General features: G+C 47.0%; 1 protein-coding gene across 6 annotated transcripts in view; it reads right to left on the bottom strand.

Moving 5' to 3' along the window:
• The window catches only part of CKAP5 (cytoskeleton associated protein 5), a 300,340-nt gene that overhangs the window by 205,872 nt on the left and 73,597 nt on the right, over positions 1-20,871 (bottom strand). For all 6 annotated transcript variants that reach the window (XM_029583093.1, XM_029583094.1, XM_029583096.1 and 3 more), the window contains exon 9: positions 12,909-13,013. In XM_029583093.1, coding sequence (XP_029438953.1) covers positions 12,909-13,013 — 105 coding nt within the window. The remainder of the gene's footprint in view (positions 1-12,908; positions 13,014-20,871) is intronic.

Here is a 20,871-nt window from a genome sequence, read left to right as displayed (position 1 = left end):
AGCAGAACTCACAAAAAGAGAACTCTGAAATAGTATTTAAACGAGATAAAACAGTGAATGAACTCTGCATGGACACTTGCATAAATGCCCACAATCACATGGATGCTTCCGGTGCCTCATAAATCAACACATAGTACAGTATAGGATCGCCTGGTAGGAATAGAATAAGGATCTTCAAGCGGACAGAAAGACAAGGAATGGGAAGGGAGTCTGGACTGATCCGTGGTATTACAGGAACGAAAATTATCAGGTAAGACCTAATTTTCCTTTCCATGTACCCAGATCAGTCCAGACCATGGGATGTACCAAAGCTTCCCTAGATAGGGTGGGACCTAGACAGTCCCGCTTGAAGCACCTGCCACCCAAAAGAACCAAAGACTGGCGCCTGAACATCAAGGCGGTAATGTCGAGCAAAAGTACGCAGGGATTTCCAAGTAGCTGCCCTGCATATCTCCTGCGGAGAGACTGACTGGCTCTCCGCCCAGGATGCCTCAGAACGCAAGGAATGGGCCTTAAGGCCCTCCGGAACTGGATGCCCCTGACAGAGGTAAGCCAATGAGATCGCTTCCTTCAACCAGCGAGATATCGTAGTCTTAGAGGCTTGTTTGCCCTGGTTAGGGCCACCCCATAAGACAAAAAGATGAGATACCCAAAAGTCGTTAGTGACCTCCAGATAACGCATGAGAACATGCTTGACATCCAGGCAGCGTAAGTCACGCCCGCCAGGGCTCACAATGTCTGCTGGCAAAAACACAGGAAGCTCGACCGACTGATGTGAAAAGGAGACTACCTTTGGCAGGAATGATGGAACCGTTTTGAGAGAGACCCCGGAATCCGAAAAGCGTAAGAAAGGCTCATGGCAAGACAGCGCTTGGATCTCAGACACCTGCCTAGCGGAGCAAATGGCAACCAGAAATACCATCTTGAGCATAAAGTCCTTGAGAGTGGAACGGCGAAGAGGTTCAAAAGGAGCCTGAGAGCACCCGAAGAACCAAGTTCAGAAGCAACAGAGGCTTCAAATGTTTGACCCCCCTTGAGAAAAACGGACAATATCCTGAGAGAGACCTCGCTGAAGGAAGGAGAGGACAAGCGAGACAGGGACCGATCAAATAGAAACTCCCACTTCCACACAGGCCAGCTCAAAGACCTTCCAAACCCAGACATAGATAATGGAGGTAGAAGTTTTGCAGGCCCGCAAGATAGTGGAAATGTCGTCCTCTGCATATCCCCTCCGCCTTAGCCGTCGCCGTTCAAAAGCCAGGCCGCAAGACAGAAGCGATCCGCCTGGTCGAAAAATACAGGAACTTGGCTGAGGTGTTGAAGATGACCCAGGCGAAGAGGACCGTCCGACGCTAGATTGACCAGATCTGCGAACCACGGCCTGCGAGGCCACTCGGGAGCTACGAGAATGACATGGCCTCTGTGAAGCTCTATCCGTCTGAGCACTTTCCCCGATGAGAGGCCACGGAGGGAACATGTACAGGAGAACGTTGCTTGGCCATGGAAGGGCTAGGGCATCTACCCCTTCCGCGCAGTGTTCTCACCAATGGCTGAAGAACTGGGGAGCCTTGGCGTTGTGCAGGGTCGCCATCAAGTCCAGATGCGGGGGACCACATCTGTCGATGAGGGCCATGGCGTCTGAGAGCTCCCACTCGCCCAAGCGCTGGCGACTCAAAGTCGGCTTGGACGTTGCCTGCGATGTGGGAGGCCGCAAGGCAGTCCAGGTGCCGCTCCGCCCACGCGAGAAGGCAACTTGCCTCGAGGGCCACCAGTTCCCCCTGGCGATTGATGTAAGCCACAGAGGTAGAATTGTCCGAGAGCACCCGGACCGCCCGGCGGAGTAGAGGAAGAAAATCATTGAGTGCTAGACGAACCGCCCAGGTCTCCAGGCAGTTGATATGCCAGCGAGACTGGGCTGGAGACCAGCGCCCCTGTGTGACCTGAGACAGGCAAACCGCTCCCCAACCGGACAAGCTGGCATCCGTTGTGACTACCATCCACTGCGGGGTCCGAAGGGACATTCCATGGAGAAGGTGCTTGAGAGAAAGCCACCATTATAATTCACTGATGGTAGATGCTGAGAGAGGAAGCTGCATCTGAAATTGCTCCGATACCGGCTTCCAACGAGCCAACAAGGCTCTCTGTAACGGACGCATGTGTGCAAACACCGCGGAGCAGGGGCAAAAGCTCCTGTAAGGCCAGACGAACCGCCCAAGCTTCCATCCAATTTATATGCCAACGGGATTAGACTGGAGACCAGTATCCCTGCATGATCTGAGACTGGCATCCGTGGTGACTATGATCCACTGTGGAGTCAGAAGGGAAATGCCCCTCAGAAGATTTGGAAGCGACAGCCACCACTATTGTCTGCGATGACAGAGGCCTAGAGCAGAAGAACCATTTGAAACTGTTCTGACACCGGCTGCCAGCGGGATAACAAAACCCTCTGTAATGGTCACATATGCGCAAAAGCCCAAGGGACTAGGTCGATGGTGGGGGGCGATCCGGGAAACTACAGACCGGTTAGCCTGACGTCAGTGCCAGGAAAAATAGTGGAAAGTGTTCTAAACATCAAAATCACAGAACATATAGAAAGACATGGTTTAATGGAACAAAGTCAGCATGGCTTTACCCAGGGCAAGTCTTGCCTCACAAATCTGCTTCACTTTTTTGAAGGAGTTAATAAACATGTGGATAAAGGTGAACCGGTAGATATAGTATACTTGGATTTTCAGAAGGCGTTTGACAAAGTTCCTCATGAGAGGCTTCTAGGAAAAGTAAAAAGTCATGGGATAGGTGGCGATGTCCTTTCGTGGATTGCAAACTGGCTAAAAGACAGGAAACAGAGAGTAGGATTAAATGGGCAATTTTCTCAGTGGAAGGGAGTGGACAGTGGAGTGCCTCAGGGATCTGTATTGGGACCCTTACTGTTCAATGTATTTATAAATGATCTGGAAAAAAATACGAGTGAGATAATCAAATTTGCAGATGACACAAAATTGTTCAGAGTAGTTAAATCACAAGCAGATTGTGATAAATTGCAGGAAGACCTTGTGAGACTGGAAAATTGGGCATCCAAATGGCAGATGAAATTTAATGTGGATAAGTGCAAGGTGATGCATATAGGGAAAAATAACCCATGCTATAATTACACAATGTTGGGTTCCATATTAGGTGCTACAACCCAAGAAAGAGATCTAGGTGTCATAGTGGATAACACATTGAAATCGTCGGTGCAGTGTGCTGCGGCAGTCAAAAAAGCAAACAGAATGTTGGGAATTATTAGAAAAGGAATGATGAATAAAATGGAAAATGTCATAATGCTTCTGTATCGCTCCATGGTGAGACCGCACCTTGAATACTGTGTACAATTCTGGTCGCCGCATCTCAAAAAAGATATAATTGCGATGGAGAAGGTACAGAGAAGGGCTACCAAAATGATAAGGGGAATGGAACAACTCCCCTATGAGGAAAGACTAAAGAGGTTAGGACTTTTCAGCTTGGAGAAGACACGACTGAGGGGGGATATGATAGAGGTGTTTAAAATCATGAGAGGTCTAGAACGGGTAGATGTGAATCGGTTATTTACTCTTTCGGATAGTAGAAAGACTAGGGGGCACTCCATGAAGTTAGCATGGGGCACATTTAAAACTAATCGGAGAAAGTTCTTTTTTACTCAACGCACAATTAAACTCTGGAATTTGTTGCCAGAGAATGTAGTTCGTGCAGTTAGTATAGCTGTGTTTAAAAAGGGATTGGATAAGTTCTTGGAGGAGAAGTCCATTACCTGCTATTAAGTTCACTTAGAGAATAGCCACTGCCATTAGCAATGGTTACATGGAATAGACTTAGTTTTTGGGTACTTGCCAGGTTCTTGTGGCCTGGATTGGCCACTGTTGGAAACAGGATGCTGGGCTTGATGGACCCTTGGTCTGACCCAGTATGGCATTTTCTTATGTTCTTATGTTCCCTAGGACCTTGAGGTAGTCCCATGCGGTCGGGAGCAAGATAAAGTTGCACACCTGGCCGATGACCTTGAGGGCTCAAGCACGGGGCAGAAACACCTTTCCGACCCGAGTATCGAAGCGGGCCTCCAGAAATTCCAACACCTGGGAAGGCTGGAGATGGCTTTTGGGGAAGCTGACTATCCAACCGAGAGAGGTCAGAAGAGCTAGAACCCGGTTGACAGCCTCCCGGCAGAGAACCTCCGATTTGGCCCTCACTAGCCAGTTGTCCAGATAAGGATGGACCAAGATTCCTTCTCGGTGGAGAGCCACCACCACCACGACCTTGGTGAAGGTGTGCGGAGCCATGGCGAGACTGAAAGAAAGCGCTCGGAACTGAAAATGCTGGCCCAGAACGTGGAAGCGAAGGTACTTCTGGTGTGCGGAGCGAATTGGGAGGTGCAAGTACAACTCAGTTAGGTCGAGAGAGGCCAGGTATTCGCCGGTATGAACAGCTGCTATGACCGCCTTCAGGGTCTCCATATGAAAATGAGGTGCCTTGAGGGCCCGGTTGACCCGCTTGAGGTCCATGATCGGGCGAAAGGAATCCTCCTTTGGTACTATGAAGTAGATTGAATACTGGCCGGCACCAAGCTTTTCTGCTGGGACAGGGACAATGGCGCCCAGCTGCTGGAGCCTGGTAAGTGTTTGGGCGACCACATCCCACTTCAAACGTCCACAAGGGGAGACTACATAGGAGGTCCGGCAGATCGAGAAAATTCTAAAGCATAACCGTCGCGGATAATCAAGAACACACTGGTCCAACGTGATCTTGACCCATTCCTCAAGAAATAGGGAGATGCAACCCCCTAAATTGGGAATGGGCCGACCAAATCTCATTGGGAAGTGGGCTTCGGGGTATTACGCTAGATGCCCCCTCACGGAAGGGCCGAGACCAAGACTGAGACCTGGAAGGATAACCCCGAGAAGAAGCCGTATATCTACGTTGGCCCCGAAACCGGAAACGGGAAGGCACAAAAACTCGGGATTGTTTCGGTCGGTCCTCCAGCAGCTTATGAACCTTATCATCATCCAAGGAATTAATAAGCTGCTCTAGGTCCTTGCCAAAAAAGGAAAATTAGTTTCTTACCTGATAATTTTCGTTCCTGTAGTACCAAGGATCAGTCCAGGACACCTGGGTTGTGACTCCGCACCAGTAGGTGGAGACAGAGCAAAACTTGTGGGCGGAGCCATATATAAGCCCCTGTGCCAGTCACAGCCCCTCAGTCATACGTAATGTCAAAGTAGCCATGCAAACAAGTAACAAAACTGGCTAGAAAATTCACTTCTAACTTTAAACTAACACCAAACTCCTACTTGAACCGGACTCCCCAACCGGGAGAGCTAAACAAGCTAACAGCAAAACTAAGAAAAATATTATGAGCGGACTCTCCGTTACTGAAGCGAAGCCCTGCGGGCGGGATCCTGGACTGATCCTTGGTACTACAGGAACGAAAATTATCAGGTAAGAAACTAATTTTCCTTTCCCTGTACGTACCAGGATCAGTCCAGGACACCTGGGATGTACCAGAGCAAAACTTACCGAGGGTGGGAAGCAGAGAGGCCCGCTCGGAGTACCCTCTCTCCAAATCCCCCGGAATCGGTAGCCCGGACATCCAACCGGGAATGCCTGATAAAGGTATGTATCGACTTCCAGGTAGCCGCCCTGCAAATCTCCTGAGGCGATACCTGAGAAGCTTCCGCCCAGGACGCGGCCTGGGAACGAGTCGAATGAGCCCGAAGACCCAACGGAAGCGGCTTACCCTTTACCAAGTAAGCGGAGCCAATGGCCTCTTTAAGCCAACGCGCAATCGTTGTGCGGGACGCAGCGGCCCCTTTCTTTGGCCCTGAAAACAAAACGAACAGATGGTCGGTTACCCGGAACAGATTAGTAACCTCCAAATAATGAAGAAGAGACCTTCGCACGTCCAGCTTTCGCAGTTCTCTGAACTGGGGATCAGTGGAGTCCCTGACCTTGAAGGCCGGTAACTCCACTGACTGATTGACGTAAAAAGACGACACCACTTTAGGAAGGAAGGAAGGAACCGTCCCGCAAGGATACTCCGGAATCGGAAATCCGCAAGAACGGTTCTCTACAGGACAGCGCCTGCAATTCCGAGACACGCCGAGCCGAGGCAATTGCCACCAAAAACACCGTCTTTAAAGTAAGGTCCTTAATAGTGGTACGCTTCAATGGCTCAAAAGGAGCCGAGCCTAGAGCGGAAAGAACCCAGTTAAGGTTCCAAGACGGACAGGGGGGACGCAATGGAGGACGGAGGTGTTTAGCCCCTCGAAGAAAACGGGAAATATCCGGATGAAGAGCCAGGGAGGTTCCCCGGACCTTACCCCGCAAACAACCAAGAGCCGCCACCTGGACCCGTAGCGAACTGCACGCCAAGCCTTTGGTCAGACCGGCTTGAAGAAACGTTAGAATATCTGAGACCGAAGCGGAAATGGGATCCACCCCTCGCTGCACGCACCAATCCTCAAAAACCGTCCAGACCCGGACATAAGCCAGAGACGTAGACTGTTTCCTGGACCTCAGCAAAGTAGCTATCACCGCGTCTGAGTAACCTTTTTTCTTCAGGCGATTCCTTTCAAAAGCCATGCCGCGAGACAGAAGTGATCCGCATCCTCCAAACAGACGGGGCCCTGACGTAGTAGCCCCGCGAACCCCTGGAGACGAATGGGTAACGACACTGACAACTGGATGAGATCTGCGAACCACGGACGTCGCGGCCATTCCGGTGCCACCATGATCACATGGAACTGGTGCAACTATGCGCCGAAGAATCTTGCCTATCATCGGCCACGGGGGAAACACGTAAAGAAGTACATCCGGCGGCCACGGAAGTACCAGCGCGTCGACGCCTTCTGCTCCCCGTTCTCGACGCAGACTGAAGAATCGTGGAGCCTTCGCGTTGTGCCATGTGGCCATCAGATCCATGTGGGGAACTCCCCATGTCCTGCAGATGAGCCGAAAAGCTTCGTCCGCCAACTCCCACTCTCCGGGATCGAGGTGATGACGACTTAGAAAATCCGCCTGTACATTGTCGACCCCGGCAATGTGAGAGGCTGCTATGTTGCTGAGATTTTGTTCTGACCAGGACATCAAGAGCTGTGCCTCCGCAGCCACCTGTGGACTCCGCGTCCCTCCTTGTCGATTGATGTAGGCCACGGTGGTTGCGTTGTCCGATAGTACTCGGACCGCCTTTCCGCTTAGTAACGGTGAAAAGGCTTGGAGAGCTAGACGGACCGCTCTGGTCTCTAGCCGGTTGATAGACCACTGGGTTTGAGACGCTGTCCATAGCCCCTGGACCGACCTTCCTAGGCAAACTGCTCCCCAGCCGGAGAGACTGGCATCCGTGGTCACTACCGTCCATTTGGGTACCAGCAGGGACACTCCACAGGATAGATGCTTGGAGTCGAGCCACCAGTGGAGGCTGGATCTCGCTTGGCCCTCGAGTGGAAGAGGCAGGAAAAACTCCTCTGAGACCGGCCGCCATCGGGATAGTAAGGACGACTGCAACGGCCGCAGATGAGCGAACGCCCAGGGAACCAAGGCTAGTGTTGAAGCCATCGAACCCAGGACCGTCAGATAATCGCAAACTCGAGGACTGTGAAGAGAGAGCAATCGCCGCACCTGAGACTGTAGCTTGTCCCTGCGTTCCTGGGACAGGATCACTTTGCCGTGCCTTGTGTCGAATAGAGCTCCGAGGTATTCTAGGGTCTGAGTCGGTACCAGTTGACTCTTGCTGAAATTGATCACCCAGCCTAGAGACTGTAACACCTGGAGGACTCTGGCCACTGCTTGCTGACACAGAAGCTTGGATTTTGCGCGAATCAACCAATCGTCCAGGTAAGGATGAACCAGGAGACCTTCTCGGCGTAGCTGCGCCGCTACTACCACCACCACTTTTGTGAACGTGCGAGGAGTGGTCGCGAGACCAAACGGTAGCGCCCAGAACTGAAAATGCCGCCCCAGAATGAAGAACCTTAGGAATTTCTGGAACTCCGGCCAAATTCCCACGTGCAGGTACGCCTCCGTGAGGTCCAGAGAAGCCAAGAATTCACCCGGCCTTACCGAAGCAATAACCGAACGAATCGTCTCCATCTTGAAGTGAGGAACGCGTAGGCATCTGTTTACGCCTTTGAGGTCCAAGATCGGCCTTGACATGCCGTCTTTCTTTGGGACTATGAAGTAAATGGAGTAACGGCCTTCGCCGCGCTGATGGATCGGGACCGGAACGATAGCTCCCAAGCTTTCCAAGCGCCGGATGGTGTCTAGCACTGCCGCCTTCTTGTCCGGAGCTTTGCAAGGAGAGACTAGGAACTTGTCCGCTGGAATTCGAACAAAATCTAATGCGTAACCGTGTCTTATCACGTCGAGGACCCACTGGTCCGACGTAACCCTGGCCCAATCCTCGAAAAACAACGTTAACCGCGCCCCGACATTTGGGATCTCGTGCAGAGACTGAGGCGAGGATTGGGCCGACCGCATTTCATTGCGGCCCCTTGTGACCTCCTGCGGCCGAGGTTCCTCCCTGTTTGCCGAACCGCTTTCCTCGAAAGGATTGCTGCCACTGAGGGGTCCGGGAGGAAGAAGACCTGTACGAGGGACCCGAGGAACGTGGTGGACGTGATTTTCTGGAACCACGGAACCGTGACCTGGAGGAGAAGGACGACCGCGCTCTGTACTTATCCTCGGGCAATTTAAACGCCCTGTTCTCTCCTAGGGAGACCATTATGTCATCCAACTCTTTGCCAAACAGCAGCTTGCCTTTGAACGGCAGTGCCCCGAGGTGAGCTTTAGAAGAGCCATCCGCTGCCCAGTTCCGTAATCACAAAAGGCGACGTGCCGAAACCGACGCCACCATGGATCTGGCAGAGGTTCGCAATAGATCATGTAGAGCATCTGCTCCATACGCAATTGCCGCCTCTAGTCGATCAGCTTGAGACGCCTCCTCCGGGGAAAGACCAGCATTCGCCTGAATTACTTGGGCCCAGCGCAGGCTAGCCCGCATAGCGAAGTTAGTGCAGATGGCGGCCCGCACCCCTAGGGCGGACACCTCAAAAATCTTCTTAAGCTGTACTTCCAGCTTCCTGTCCTGGATATCCCTGAGGGCCGTCGCTCCCGTAACCGGGATGGTAGACCTCTTTGTCACCGCCGAGACTGCCGAGTCCACCTTCGGAAGTTTGAGCAGGTCCAGCGCATCTTCAGGGAGTGGATACAGTTTATCCATGGCCTTACTAACCTTAAGTCCCAGCTCCGGCGTATCCCATTCTCTAAATAAAATATCGGTCGAAGAAAAATGAAAAGGAAAAGCCACTGCCGGTCCGGTGAGACCTAGCAGAACCGGATCCATGTTGACCTCCTGACGGACCACCAATGGCGGAGCCTCAATTCCTAGTTCCTGAAGAATGGCCGGAATCAAAGGGGTCAGTTCCTCTTTACGAAAGAGGCGGACTACTTTGGGGTCATCCCCCTCCACGGCCTGAGCACCTTTGCTCGCTCCGGGCTGAGAGAGGCCGTCCGCAGCCGACTCCTCGGCCCCCTTCAGGGGCTCCTCTGCAGAATCCGTGTCTGACGCAGACGAAAACTCCGACTCCGACGGGACGCCCCTCAGAGGCCGCTTCCCTCGCGGGGGCTGACGGGCGGATCCGTCAACTTCCTTAGTCTTCCTTTTCTTTGGGGCGTGCTGGCCAGGACCCCCCTCAGGGACCCCTCTACGCCTGCGCCTGCTGCGCTTAAGCTTAAGAACTTTGCGCAAAAGAAGTGCAAAATCTTCAGAAAAAGAACTCTAGTCTGAAGAATCGAGTCCGGAGCCCTCCCGGGACCGAGACCCCTCCGGAGCGACCCCCCCAGCAAGTCCTGACTGCGGTGAAAGCGCGGGAGGCACGGCAGAATTCCCTGCCGGCTCCCGAGAAATTTCCCTGCCTGTGGCCAAAATGGCCGCCACTCCCGCGCTGAGCGGGAAAAGATCTTGCTGCTTGTCAGTCAGGACACTGGCGGGCGGCGGCGAACGCACGGTCCGAGAACGGGCCCCCCGAGACGCCCCCGACGAACCTTCCTCGCCCGGGATACACGAGGCACAGAGGCCTTCCCTCAAAAGACGCGCGCGCGCCGAGCCGCAGGCCCGGCAAGCAGAGCCTCGAGGCATAGCGGCGAAAACGCGGGAAAAACAAGTGAAAACGGCCCGACAGAAAAATAAAATAAAATAGAACCGAAAGGAAAAAGCACCACGACTACCCCCCTGCGACCTGCGCCTCCCCCCCGACGAAACCGGAGCGGCAGCGCTAAGTAGCAGAGAGCCGGCACAAGAAAACAAATTCAAACTTTTTTTTTTTTTCCTACCGCTTGTCGCTGTCCACGGTCCTGGAGCTCTGTTGCAAGAGGGGTGAGTGAACCGGGCTCCCCGGTGTCACCCCTAGCGCTGCTACTGGTAAGCCGGGTCCTCGACCCTAGCAGCGGGCTCAACCAGGGGGGGGGTGGTCCCCTCAGAACCTCGCAGCCCCCCTGGGAGGCAGGGCGGACAGGACTTCACTCACTTAAAAAAATCCAAATTTTAAAGAAAAATCAAATTTAAAAGTGAAAAATCCGAAATACCTGACTAAGTACCAAAATCAGTGCAGGCAGAGGCTGTGACTGCACCTGCACCACCTACTGGAGACAGAGTAAGACTGAGGGGCTGTGACTGGCACAGGGGCTTATATATGGCTCCGCCCACAAGTTTTGCTCTGTCTCCACCTACTGGTGCGGAGTCACAACCCAGGTGTCCTGGACTGATCCTGGTACGTACAGGGAAGCAACTAACCTTTAAAGGGCAGAGTGGCCAACCATGCCTTGGACAACGGGCCCGCTGACCAATTGCGTAACCAGAGGAGCCTTCTGGCGGAGACTGCCAAGGCCATTGCTTTCGCCTGGACACAGAAGATCGTACAGAGAATCTGCCCCATACGCAATGACACCTTCCAACCGTTCCACCTGCTCCGCCTCTGCAGATGGGAGGTCCTGGGTGCCGAGTAACTGTTGAACCCACCTAAGGCCTACCCACTGCATGAGACTGCTGCAAATAGTCGCCCGAACTACAAGGCCAGCACCTCAAAGATACGCTTAAGGTGAAATTCGAGCTTGCGATCCTGAACATCCTTCAAGGCCGTAGCACCCACCACCAGAATGGTGGTGGGTGCTACGGGAAATTTTCAGCATCTCCCAGGTAATCCTCCGGGAGCGGATAAAGTTTGTCCATGGCTCTCCAGACACGGAGCCCCGCCTCGGGAGCTTCCCATTCCCGGAGGAGCAGTAATTTGTGCATAGGGTGAAAGGGAAAAGCAGAAGCCAGAGCCCTGAGTCCCACCAGACCGGGTCCATGTGCTTTGGCAGCATGGCAGTAAGAGTATCCACTGGGGGACTTTCAATCCCTAACTCCTGAAGGACAAAAGGAATGATGGGTTCCAACTCCTCTTTCTGAAACAAGCGGAGAACCCTTGGATCATACCCCTCCAGAGGAGGGAGTGTCCCTGCGAAGTCCAGATTCTGATCCGGATCAGGAGTCGCCAGAGGGCCTGGGAAGGAAAGGGCCCCCGGGACCACCTGCACAGACCCTTGCGAATCAGGAGCCGCAGGAGCGTCCCACCGTGGGAGTTTAGCTGGCAGGGGTGGGACCTGGTGAGGGGTCCTCCTCCTCCTGCAAGCTGGCCAGATAGGATTTGTGCATGAGGAGCACAAAATCTGACAAAAAACGAGGCCTAGACTTGCCAGAGGGGGGGAGACCCCAAAAAAGTTTGACTCTTCTGCGCCCAGCAGCTCCAAATCAGAAGCTGCTGAAATCCCCAAGATGGCCACCGTTCCCGTGGTTTGCTGACCCGGGAACTGCCTGGGCCATGCGTTGAGCAGAGCGACCCTGGGCTTGCTTTGCAGGCACTGCCAGGGAGGGACCTTCCTCGCCCGGCAAACATGAGGAGCAGAGTCCCCCGTACAAAAACCGCGTCGAGGGCTCCCCACAAGCATTTAACACGCTGAACCCCTTATAGCATAAGGGATAGTAGATGCATGTTGAAAACGCATTTCCAAACGCATGTTAAACAGTTAAACTGAGCGCACTTTACTATATCAGCCCGTAAAAATGGCTCGACAGTAAAGAACCTGCAATTCTGAAACTCTCCTCACGGAACATATTGCAACCAGAAACAGTTTTCATAGTAAGCAACTGCAAGGAATTCTGTCCCAAGAAGGACAACACCAAATTAAGATCCCCAAGAGGCACAAGAACAGAAAAGGGAGGCCAAATGTATGTTAGACCCTTCTAAAACAGACATCTGGACAAGAAGAAACACCACCTTGAATACATCCTCAATAGCATGCTAATGCTGCTACCTGCACTTTCAACCTGTTAAGGGCCAAACCTTTAACCAAATCCCCCTAAAGAAAGTCCAACATAAAAGGGATCAGTACCCTCAAGGTGAAACAAGAGCTCCCTGAGCAGCAGTCTCAAAAACTTTCTAGACTCGATCTAAATAGCTAAATATCTTTTTTTTTTAACATATAATTAAAGAATCAAGCAACCAGGACTGGGGGTTTTGCCACCTTCATCTGCTGGAGACAGAGAAATACTGAAGGGGGCTGCAGGTGGTGCACCATACTTACAGAGGGTGTCCTTCAAGTTTTTCTCTGTCTCCATATGCTGGAAGGGAGGCATAATCCAGCAGTCTGGACTGATCTGGGTACGTACAGGGAATGGCTTTTAAGTTTGAAGTTACTGCCCATAATCTGTAATGAGTCAGAGGAGTATTTTGGGGCTTTCCTGTACACATGCTCTGCATGTGTTTCAGTATGCTTCAAGAAGAGCTGCAGTAGATATGTAGACAATCCCTTGCCCCACTGAAAGAGAAATAATTACTTACATGTCCAGAATAAGTTGCAAATTTCTTCCTCAGGCCAATGGCAAGTCCAGCCAGGCACTTAGCAGCCAGAGCCACCAGCATGACATTAGAATCTTTTCCAACGACCTGTGGGAAGAAGAGGTCACACTACTAAACATTCCACCACACAACCTGCTAGGGTAAAACAATAATTTGCTACCCAATTTGAAACAGGAACTGAAAGAAACAGAGCTAGGTGAAATTACAAGATTTTCATTCACTCCAAATAAAAAAAGGTGACTGTATTCCTGCAATCCAGCTGACTCACTTACACACAAGTTGTCATGGGAAGAATATCAGAAAGACAATAGGCTTAAGTAAAAAGCCAACATCACCTTAGCCAGGAAATTAGGAAGTACTCAAGGCAATTTTCTGTTCTAATGGAATTTAACACAATGTGGTTAAGTTCCTAAAGCCGAGAATTCATAGAACCTTGCAGGCTGATGAGACCAACATAAAAAAACAACACCCCCCCCCCCCCCAGGTTATTTATTTGTGCTCAAAAATGAAGAGGTTGAAAGGGGACTTTCACTGACTTGGTTAAAACCACAATATTACATGATATTGCAGAAAGTTTTACAAGGCTTTAAGAGAAGCAAGCCCTGCATACCCAGTCTGATTGCTGCACAGAAAATTGAACAAATGCACCAACTGCAGTAACATGAACCACAAATGAACTGATGCTTTTGGTTTTCTTTTATTTATCTGACATTTTCTATACCGATCTTCATGACCATATTCACATCAAACCGGTTTACATGGAACTTACGGATTAACTATACAACAGGAAAGCCAAAGCACAGTTACATATAACAGGGAGATTAAACTTGGGGGTTAGAGTAGCCAGGAAGTAAAAGGATAGCAAAAACTAGAGGTAGAGTACATATGTATATACTGGGGCTGGACCAAGAGTCTAGCCAACTGGGCTGAGTGTTTGAGAAGTATGTTGATATCTTAGAACTTAAGGGAAGGCTTGGTGGAAATGTTTTAGTTTCAAGTGTATTAACTGATTCACTTACAATGGCATTCATACATCATGAATTATTTCAATCATTTTTCAAGGACAAATTTTAAAAAAAATCAATTTCATACAAAGCCTACAGGGAGAGTATACAAAAAAAAACCTATATAGTAGAAAATATTCAGAAAGACTGAGGGAAAGTTCATTTTATAACCACCTGAATCCTGAAATAAGATCCCAACTCAGCTAATTGATAACATTTTCTTCCAACACAAAAACTTAAGATGGGCAGGTTCAAATACAACATTTGCTATCCCGAAATAAAACTAAGCATTTATAAAGATCTTGCCTGCTGCCTTCTATCGACATCTGAAACTCTGGACCAGCTCTTCTGCTCCTCAGAATAACCGCCACAGTACCCCTACAAGACAGACATCAACCATACCCCCCCCCTCCCCCAACCGTCATCTTGGGGCACGGGTAGGCCCCTTTGTGCAACACCAAAAATGGAACTTATCTTAATGACCCCCAGAAACAGACAAGTAAGCCAATCATGATTGAACTCCAATAGGAACCTATTGACACTTATAAACAGAGTAAGGTATGGAAATTGTAACAATATCCAGAGAGAGAAAGATCTAGAAACTTCATTACAATTCTGCTGAATCAGGGTCTCTTACTCTTGTGTATTAACCAGAATTGATATTGACATGCATGATGTAACAAAGAAAATATATATATTCCTCCAATAAATCATTAATATGCATCTTCAATTTTCTGTATTATCAAGACATGGCTAAAAGTCTGACAGTTTTAGTTAGTTAATCAAGTTAGTCTTCAATTATAAGGGTTATTTTTTTTTATTCCTAGAACAGAATGTAACCGTGGTGATCTAATGTCCTCGCAAAAAAACATTTTAACCTCAAATACTAACATCAATTGCTGCCCCACTTGAAGTGAGTCTATTTATAGTTAAATCATTTTTCAATTAACTCACAACCTTCTGCAACACTGATGGACTCTGTACAGCACCCAGCTCAAAACAGCAAACATGAAGACAAATAACCCGAGCTCTTTTAAATCAAATGTCCTCCAGCTGTGTCTTGCATATTAGCCGCCTGCTCTTCTAAAATACAATAGTTCACCTCTTGTTGCCTCTCTACTGATGAACCTTGCTGATTATGCCCGGGTTCAATCCCCGGTTTCTCCACCATTGCTGAACATACTGATGGTATGTCTGCTGATGGAAAAATACCAGAAACACAAACCTGAGACCTTGAATGCCAGACTCTGAAGAAGAAAGCTATAAACTGTCTTTGCAGGAATTCACAGACACCGGTAGAATCAACAAAGTAAGCCACAGGATGGCAGGAGATAACTCTGAGGGTACGAAGCAAATAGTCTGTGGGAAGGAATGCGAAGGGGGGGATAAGATAAGGGGAGACAAATAACAGCTGCTTGTAAGCAGACAGCGTAAAAACTTAGTGGTGTGAAGCATGCAAGCAGAAATCAGATGATTTTGCTGACTTTGTTTTTTTAACCTATATAAGCAGAGCTGGTATGTAGTAGAGCTCTAAGCAAGGAATCTGTTCCAGAGCCAGCGCTGTGCTATTTACTATAATGTAAGTATATTCTTGCTTCCTGTGTATCGATCTGTATGTTTATACACAGTATATGATTTACAATAAAGAATAATAACGAAAAGTAGAATCAGAGTTGTTCTTTTAAACAATTTTAACTTTGAGCTGGACCTTTTAAACAATTTGGTGGAGAACGCGGGCAGTACACATGTGTTTGTGGGAGCGACTCTGATTGTTGTTTCTAGTGAAGTGTAGAAGATTCACGTTCTTTGGTGATTCCCTTGACTCGGAATGATCAGCCGTGGTCAGGGAGTAATCAGTTTAAAGCCAAGTCCTGTGTGAATCTTACTGAAAGGTGCACCTAAGGGGTTTAGATTCACGTTCTCGGCAGAGGCTGAGTCCTGTGTGAATCGTGATGATAGTTTTGAGTAAAAGGCGCCAAAGGTTTTAACGCTGCAGCAATTGTTGTTTTTCCTGTATTTATTGTCTGGTTTGCTATTAGCGTGTATATATTTTTTGTGCCTATTTTGCATTGGTTACTATATTCAGTTACTGGTGTGTAGAAAAAGTAGACGGATATGCTTAGAATTGCTCTTAATGCTTAGAACTGTATATGCTTAGAATTGTATATTTTATTACTTAGCACTGTATACCTTTAATACTTAGAATTAATAAGATTGTATATCAATAAACATATTATTTTACTTTTACCTGATTCCTTACATTTGGAGACGAGGGTAGGGATGGCTTTATTTCAAAAGGCTTTATTTAAAAAGAAAGCACAGCGGCCATCCGATCCTGTTACTCCTGTGGATGTTAAAATCCCAGGATGGGAAAACACTCCCTATTCTGTGCTGGCACAGGAATGGGCAAAGAATATGGGATTGGCAGAAGCATGGGATGTAGGTAGCGAGCCTGTAAATATTGTAGACAAATTACAAGAGGTCCCAGTAAACAAAGGGAAGGAACTGGAGGCAGTAGGAAGACGTGGCTGGCTTTTATTGACAGGATACAGAAACTGTCACGAAGAAAAGCACAGTTTGCAATTGAAATTAGCTGCACTAGAAAAAGAAATGGATGGTTTGCTAAAAGACAACATTATGTTGCGATGCCACTTAGAAACAGTTTCCCAGAAAGCAGACTATTATCAATCAGTGACAGAACAAGTGGCTGTGCGGCTGGCACAGCATAAATATCGAAGGCGTAGACAAGGGAATAAAATGAAAAATAAAACATGGGACGGGAATATTTGGGATTCCACAGATACAGACAGTGCAGAGGAGGCAGAAGTAGAATCCCCTTCATAAATAAATACTGTCGAGCAAGCATGCCCTATTGTTTGGCAAGTGGCAGAACAGGAGGCTTCCCAAGTGTTAAAAGATTTCACACAGCAAGATAGAATGGGGCATGAATTTCCCGCTATACAGACACAGAAAGTTAGTGACCAGCCTGTAAAGGCAGCTGGATATCAGCCTACAGGGAACTCCGCTAGGATTGATATCACGAACAGAGTCCATTGTACTCCCGTTATAGAATTAGATTCCCCAGCCCGTGAACAGATTAATGAAACATTTGGAGCCTGTGGCTATCAGCATAATGACCCAGCCTCTTTAAAACCTTTAGACAAGTGTTTAAGAACAATTGAGGGACAGAATGAAAATTGTCATGAGACAACAGCAGAAAGGGTAGATGCCCCAGTGGCACACAATACCCCATTACATTTTATTGCCCCTATCTTTCATTTCTTTGCAGTAGTAGAACACTTTTTTGCTCTACCGCTCTTACACAAATATGTCATGATTATGTATCCCATTCTGTGTGTATTTAACTTTAGCATTATGTGATAACAGAAGGTGTCGTGAAAAAAATATTTATTTTTCCCTGCCCCTTTGGCAAAAGATATATAACGCTATGAGCAGTGTAAGCCTGATTTAAGTGAGACTTAGAAATCCTTTGGGAACAACATAAAACCAAATCCTCCTCTGATTAATATAAACACCACTGCGAACAGAGGAGCAAATGATCCAGAAGAGGGGGGAGTGAAAATCCGCCATTGCATACATCTGTAACAGGATGTTGAAGGGAGGCTTATATTTAGTTAGAAGTTTTGTGGCATTTGTTATTGAGAAAGGACATACAGGAAAAAATTGTTATAAACCCCTGGATTTTACTTTCAGTATTTACCTTCCCTTCCCGGCAGGCCCCTATGTGGCCTGGCCTCAGCTGATAACCTAATGAAAAGTTTGTAATATTTTAATTGTGCAGCTATAGATTTAGCTAAAAGATTTTACAGAAGCAGGGAGAGACTAAACTGTTTTTCTTTCTCCCATCTATCCCATATGACTACACTTGAAGGAATGTAAACAATTCTGGTTTCCGTGATTAAGCAATTAGAATCTTTTAGTTAGAAGATAATCAAAGTAGTGATTTTTAACCTTAACGGTGCTGCTCAGTTACTTATAGCTAGCCGTTTAAAACTTTGTAATGTGATTTAAAAGATTACAATTAACCTCTCTTTGTATGTGAGATTGTTCTTTTACAGATTTACAAGAATAAAAGCTGCCGTACAGGAAGCTGAAGGTTTTTCTTTCTCCTAGATTTTGGTTTTCTTTTTCTGAACAGATCTGTTTTAAAAATTCCGATTTTTGCTGAATTGTGGATCCAAAGATTTTTGTTTTTACTTTTAAAAGGCCTACTTTTTGAACTTTAATGTTCGATAATTGTTTTCTGTCTGTGGGTCTCTGTCATTATGTGTTTTGTTTGTGTGTCTTTGTGTGTAGATGAAGACAGAGTTTACTGACTAGAAAAGTGCACTGAATACACAATAGCTTCTGACATCATTTAAGTGAAGCACTCACTGCTAAAGTTTTATAGACAAAATGTTTTAATAATGTTTTAGAGTATATTATGCTAAGGGGTGACTTTTGATTACTTGCAAGTATAGTTTTACCCAAGGGAACGGAATGTATTTGTCTTCCCTATTATGAAAACACAATTCTGAGTCAGCGCTGTCGCAGCTTGTGTAGCAGAGCTGTCTCCAGTCAAGGCCTGCGTACCAAGATAACGGTACTTTTCCATCATTACTTTAGGTAAAGGTTCAAATGCTGCTGTCTGTAATTCTCCACTCCAAGGAGGGGGGCCTTCCCCCGTAGACACTGTCAGCAAACTGTCAGCAAAAAGCTGAGCAGGCTTGAAGGGGGGGTCTAGCCAGTACGGCAACCCCACAAGCTTTTCCTTGCAAATTCCAATTGCTTTTATTATGTTTCACAGAACTACAGGTTTTGTTTTGTTTTCTTTTCCTCAGCAATGAGGGCAGAGAGCTGAGTTTCTGCTGACTGAATTTATATTATTCCACAGTGGCTCCGAGGACAAAGAAGAAAGCTGTCCCTGCTAAGATCGAGGCCAAGTTAGAGTGCTTTGTAGTAGTGCCTCCTTGAGGCTTAACAGAAATATGAAATAATTTGACTGTAATCATTCTTATAATAATTTTGTTGTATGCCAGATTTTATTTTCTAGGTCAACAGCCTTCCTGCCATGAAAAAAGTGAGACTGCTATCTTTAATTTTTCCAGATTTTTCCAGGTTATTTTCTTTTCCATTTTTAAACAGAATTCTGATTTTTGTTGTACCCTGGCCAATTCAAACATTTTCCAGTTTTCTTTTCTGGTTTAACTATTCTTTGATTTGATTTTTGAGCTCACAATATGTGTTAATTGTTGTTTTGTCTTTTGTGCAATGAATAAATGTGTGACAGTTTGAATGAAAGGATGTCTAAGCATTTGGGTTGCCTTTGTCTGAATATTGTGTTACTTTATAGAAAAGTGGGAAACAAAGAAGGGATTAGATATTATGTAACTGTTTCTTTGACTTATGATAAAATTATATTGGATATCCATATGAATAGTGTATATAGGGATTATTGCATACGGGAATTTATTGATGTTTATTGTAGAGTTTCTTGTTTACTTAATTTTGATTTTATTCATCTTCTATCAGGTATTAATCCATACACACAAACATCTGAATTAGTGCTGGGAGTGCAGCGGCTGTACTTCGAGGACAGCTTCCAGAGTGCTGTGCTGCAAGACATATTCACTTCATTTGTCATTGACCTCATAACTTGAAGTCTTCCCACCCTTGGCCACAGAAGATACCTTGAATCTTTCATTTTATGGACTGCAGTGCTCAGAATTTCCTTGTTCCATGGGGGTGGCCTTACTTAGACAATGTTTTTAAGTAATATGTATATCTCTTTGAAATGTAATAACTGATAATTATGATGAAATGTGAATGTGATTCACCCAGTAGTACCTAGTCACACTGTTACTTGCAATTGTTATTATTTGGATTCTCACATTAATGATACCCTCGTAGGGGGTGTAGGGAGTGGTTTAGGCATTCTCAATACAGTGGACACAGAGACTCTATATAATAAGTTAGACAATTTAGGAAACCAACTATATAATCAGCAAGTGATAATGGGACAATGGTTACCTATCATCCCAGATTTACATTTGCGGAATGTACAGACGAAAAAGGTATTAAATGAAATGGATGGGAAATCACACAACCATTAGTAAATGTTATACAAATGTGAATGAACTATGGTGGAAAAAATCAATCTTTCCTCTTGTTCCCAGATTTGAGAAAAAATGTAACCACAATACAAAGATTTACATATGTTGAATGGCCCTTATGGCAAACTAATTATACTTTACTGAAGAAAGCAGTGAACACCTCTAAAGTAATTAAAAAAGAACTAGCACAGGTTAAACACGGTATTGAACAAGTTGTTGTTCAAGCTAGATTTGACAAACAAGAAATAAATCAACTTTCTGTAAAAAACTTAGAGATGACTTGACACATCATTGGTGGGATATTCTCACTGGGAAATCACAATCAGCCGAAAGATATTTAAAATGGCTTACTCATCCATTATTAATAACTCTACTCAGTAGTATTGCATTAATTATTTGGAATTGTTGTTTGACTTGTAAAATCTGGAAACGACCAGAATCTATAAAGAAAAATATGATAGCCTATAGCAATATTAATCTGGAAACTACTTGCATGCTGCGAACCATAAACCATGAAGGAGATAGAAGGGCTGAGGAAAGTAAGAGTAGTTAAAAGGGAGGTGGTAAGGAAAGTGTCGTCCCCAGACTGAGAAGAACGGCCCTCGTCTCTTTGCTAGTCCCCTGTGTGAAGAATTGAATGCCAGTGTGAGCCAGAAGCCCTTCTGGCTCAAGGGAGGATTGCTGATTATGCCCGGGTTCAATCCCCGGTTTCTCCACCATTGCTGAACATACTGATGGTATGTCTGCTGATGGAAAAATACCAGAAACACAAACCTGAGACCTTGAATGCCAGACTCTGAAGAAGAAAGCTATAAACTGTCTTTGCAG

Source organism: Rhinatrema bivittatum, chromosome 17 (assembly GCF_901001135.1).
Source record: "Rhinatrema bivittatum chromosome 17, aRhiBiv1.1, whole genome shotgun sequence".
In the NCBI taxonomy this organism is placed as follows: Eukaryota; Metazoa; Chordata; class Amphibia; order Gymnophiona; family Rhinatrematidae; genus Rhinatrema; species Rhinatrema bivittatum.
This window is presented reverse-complemented; position numbering and strand designations above follow the sequence as displayed.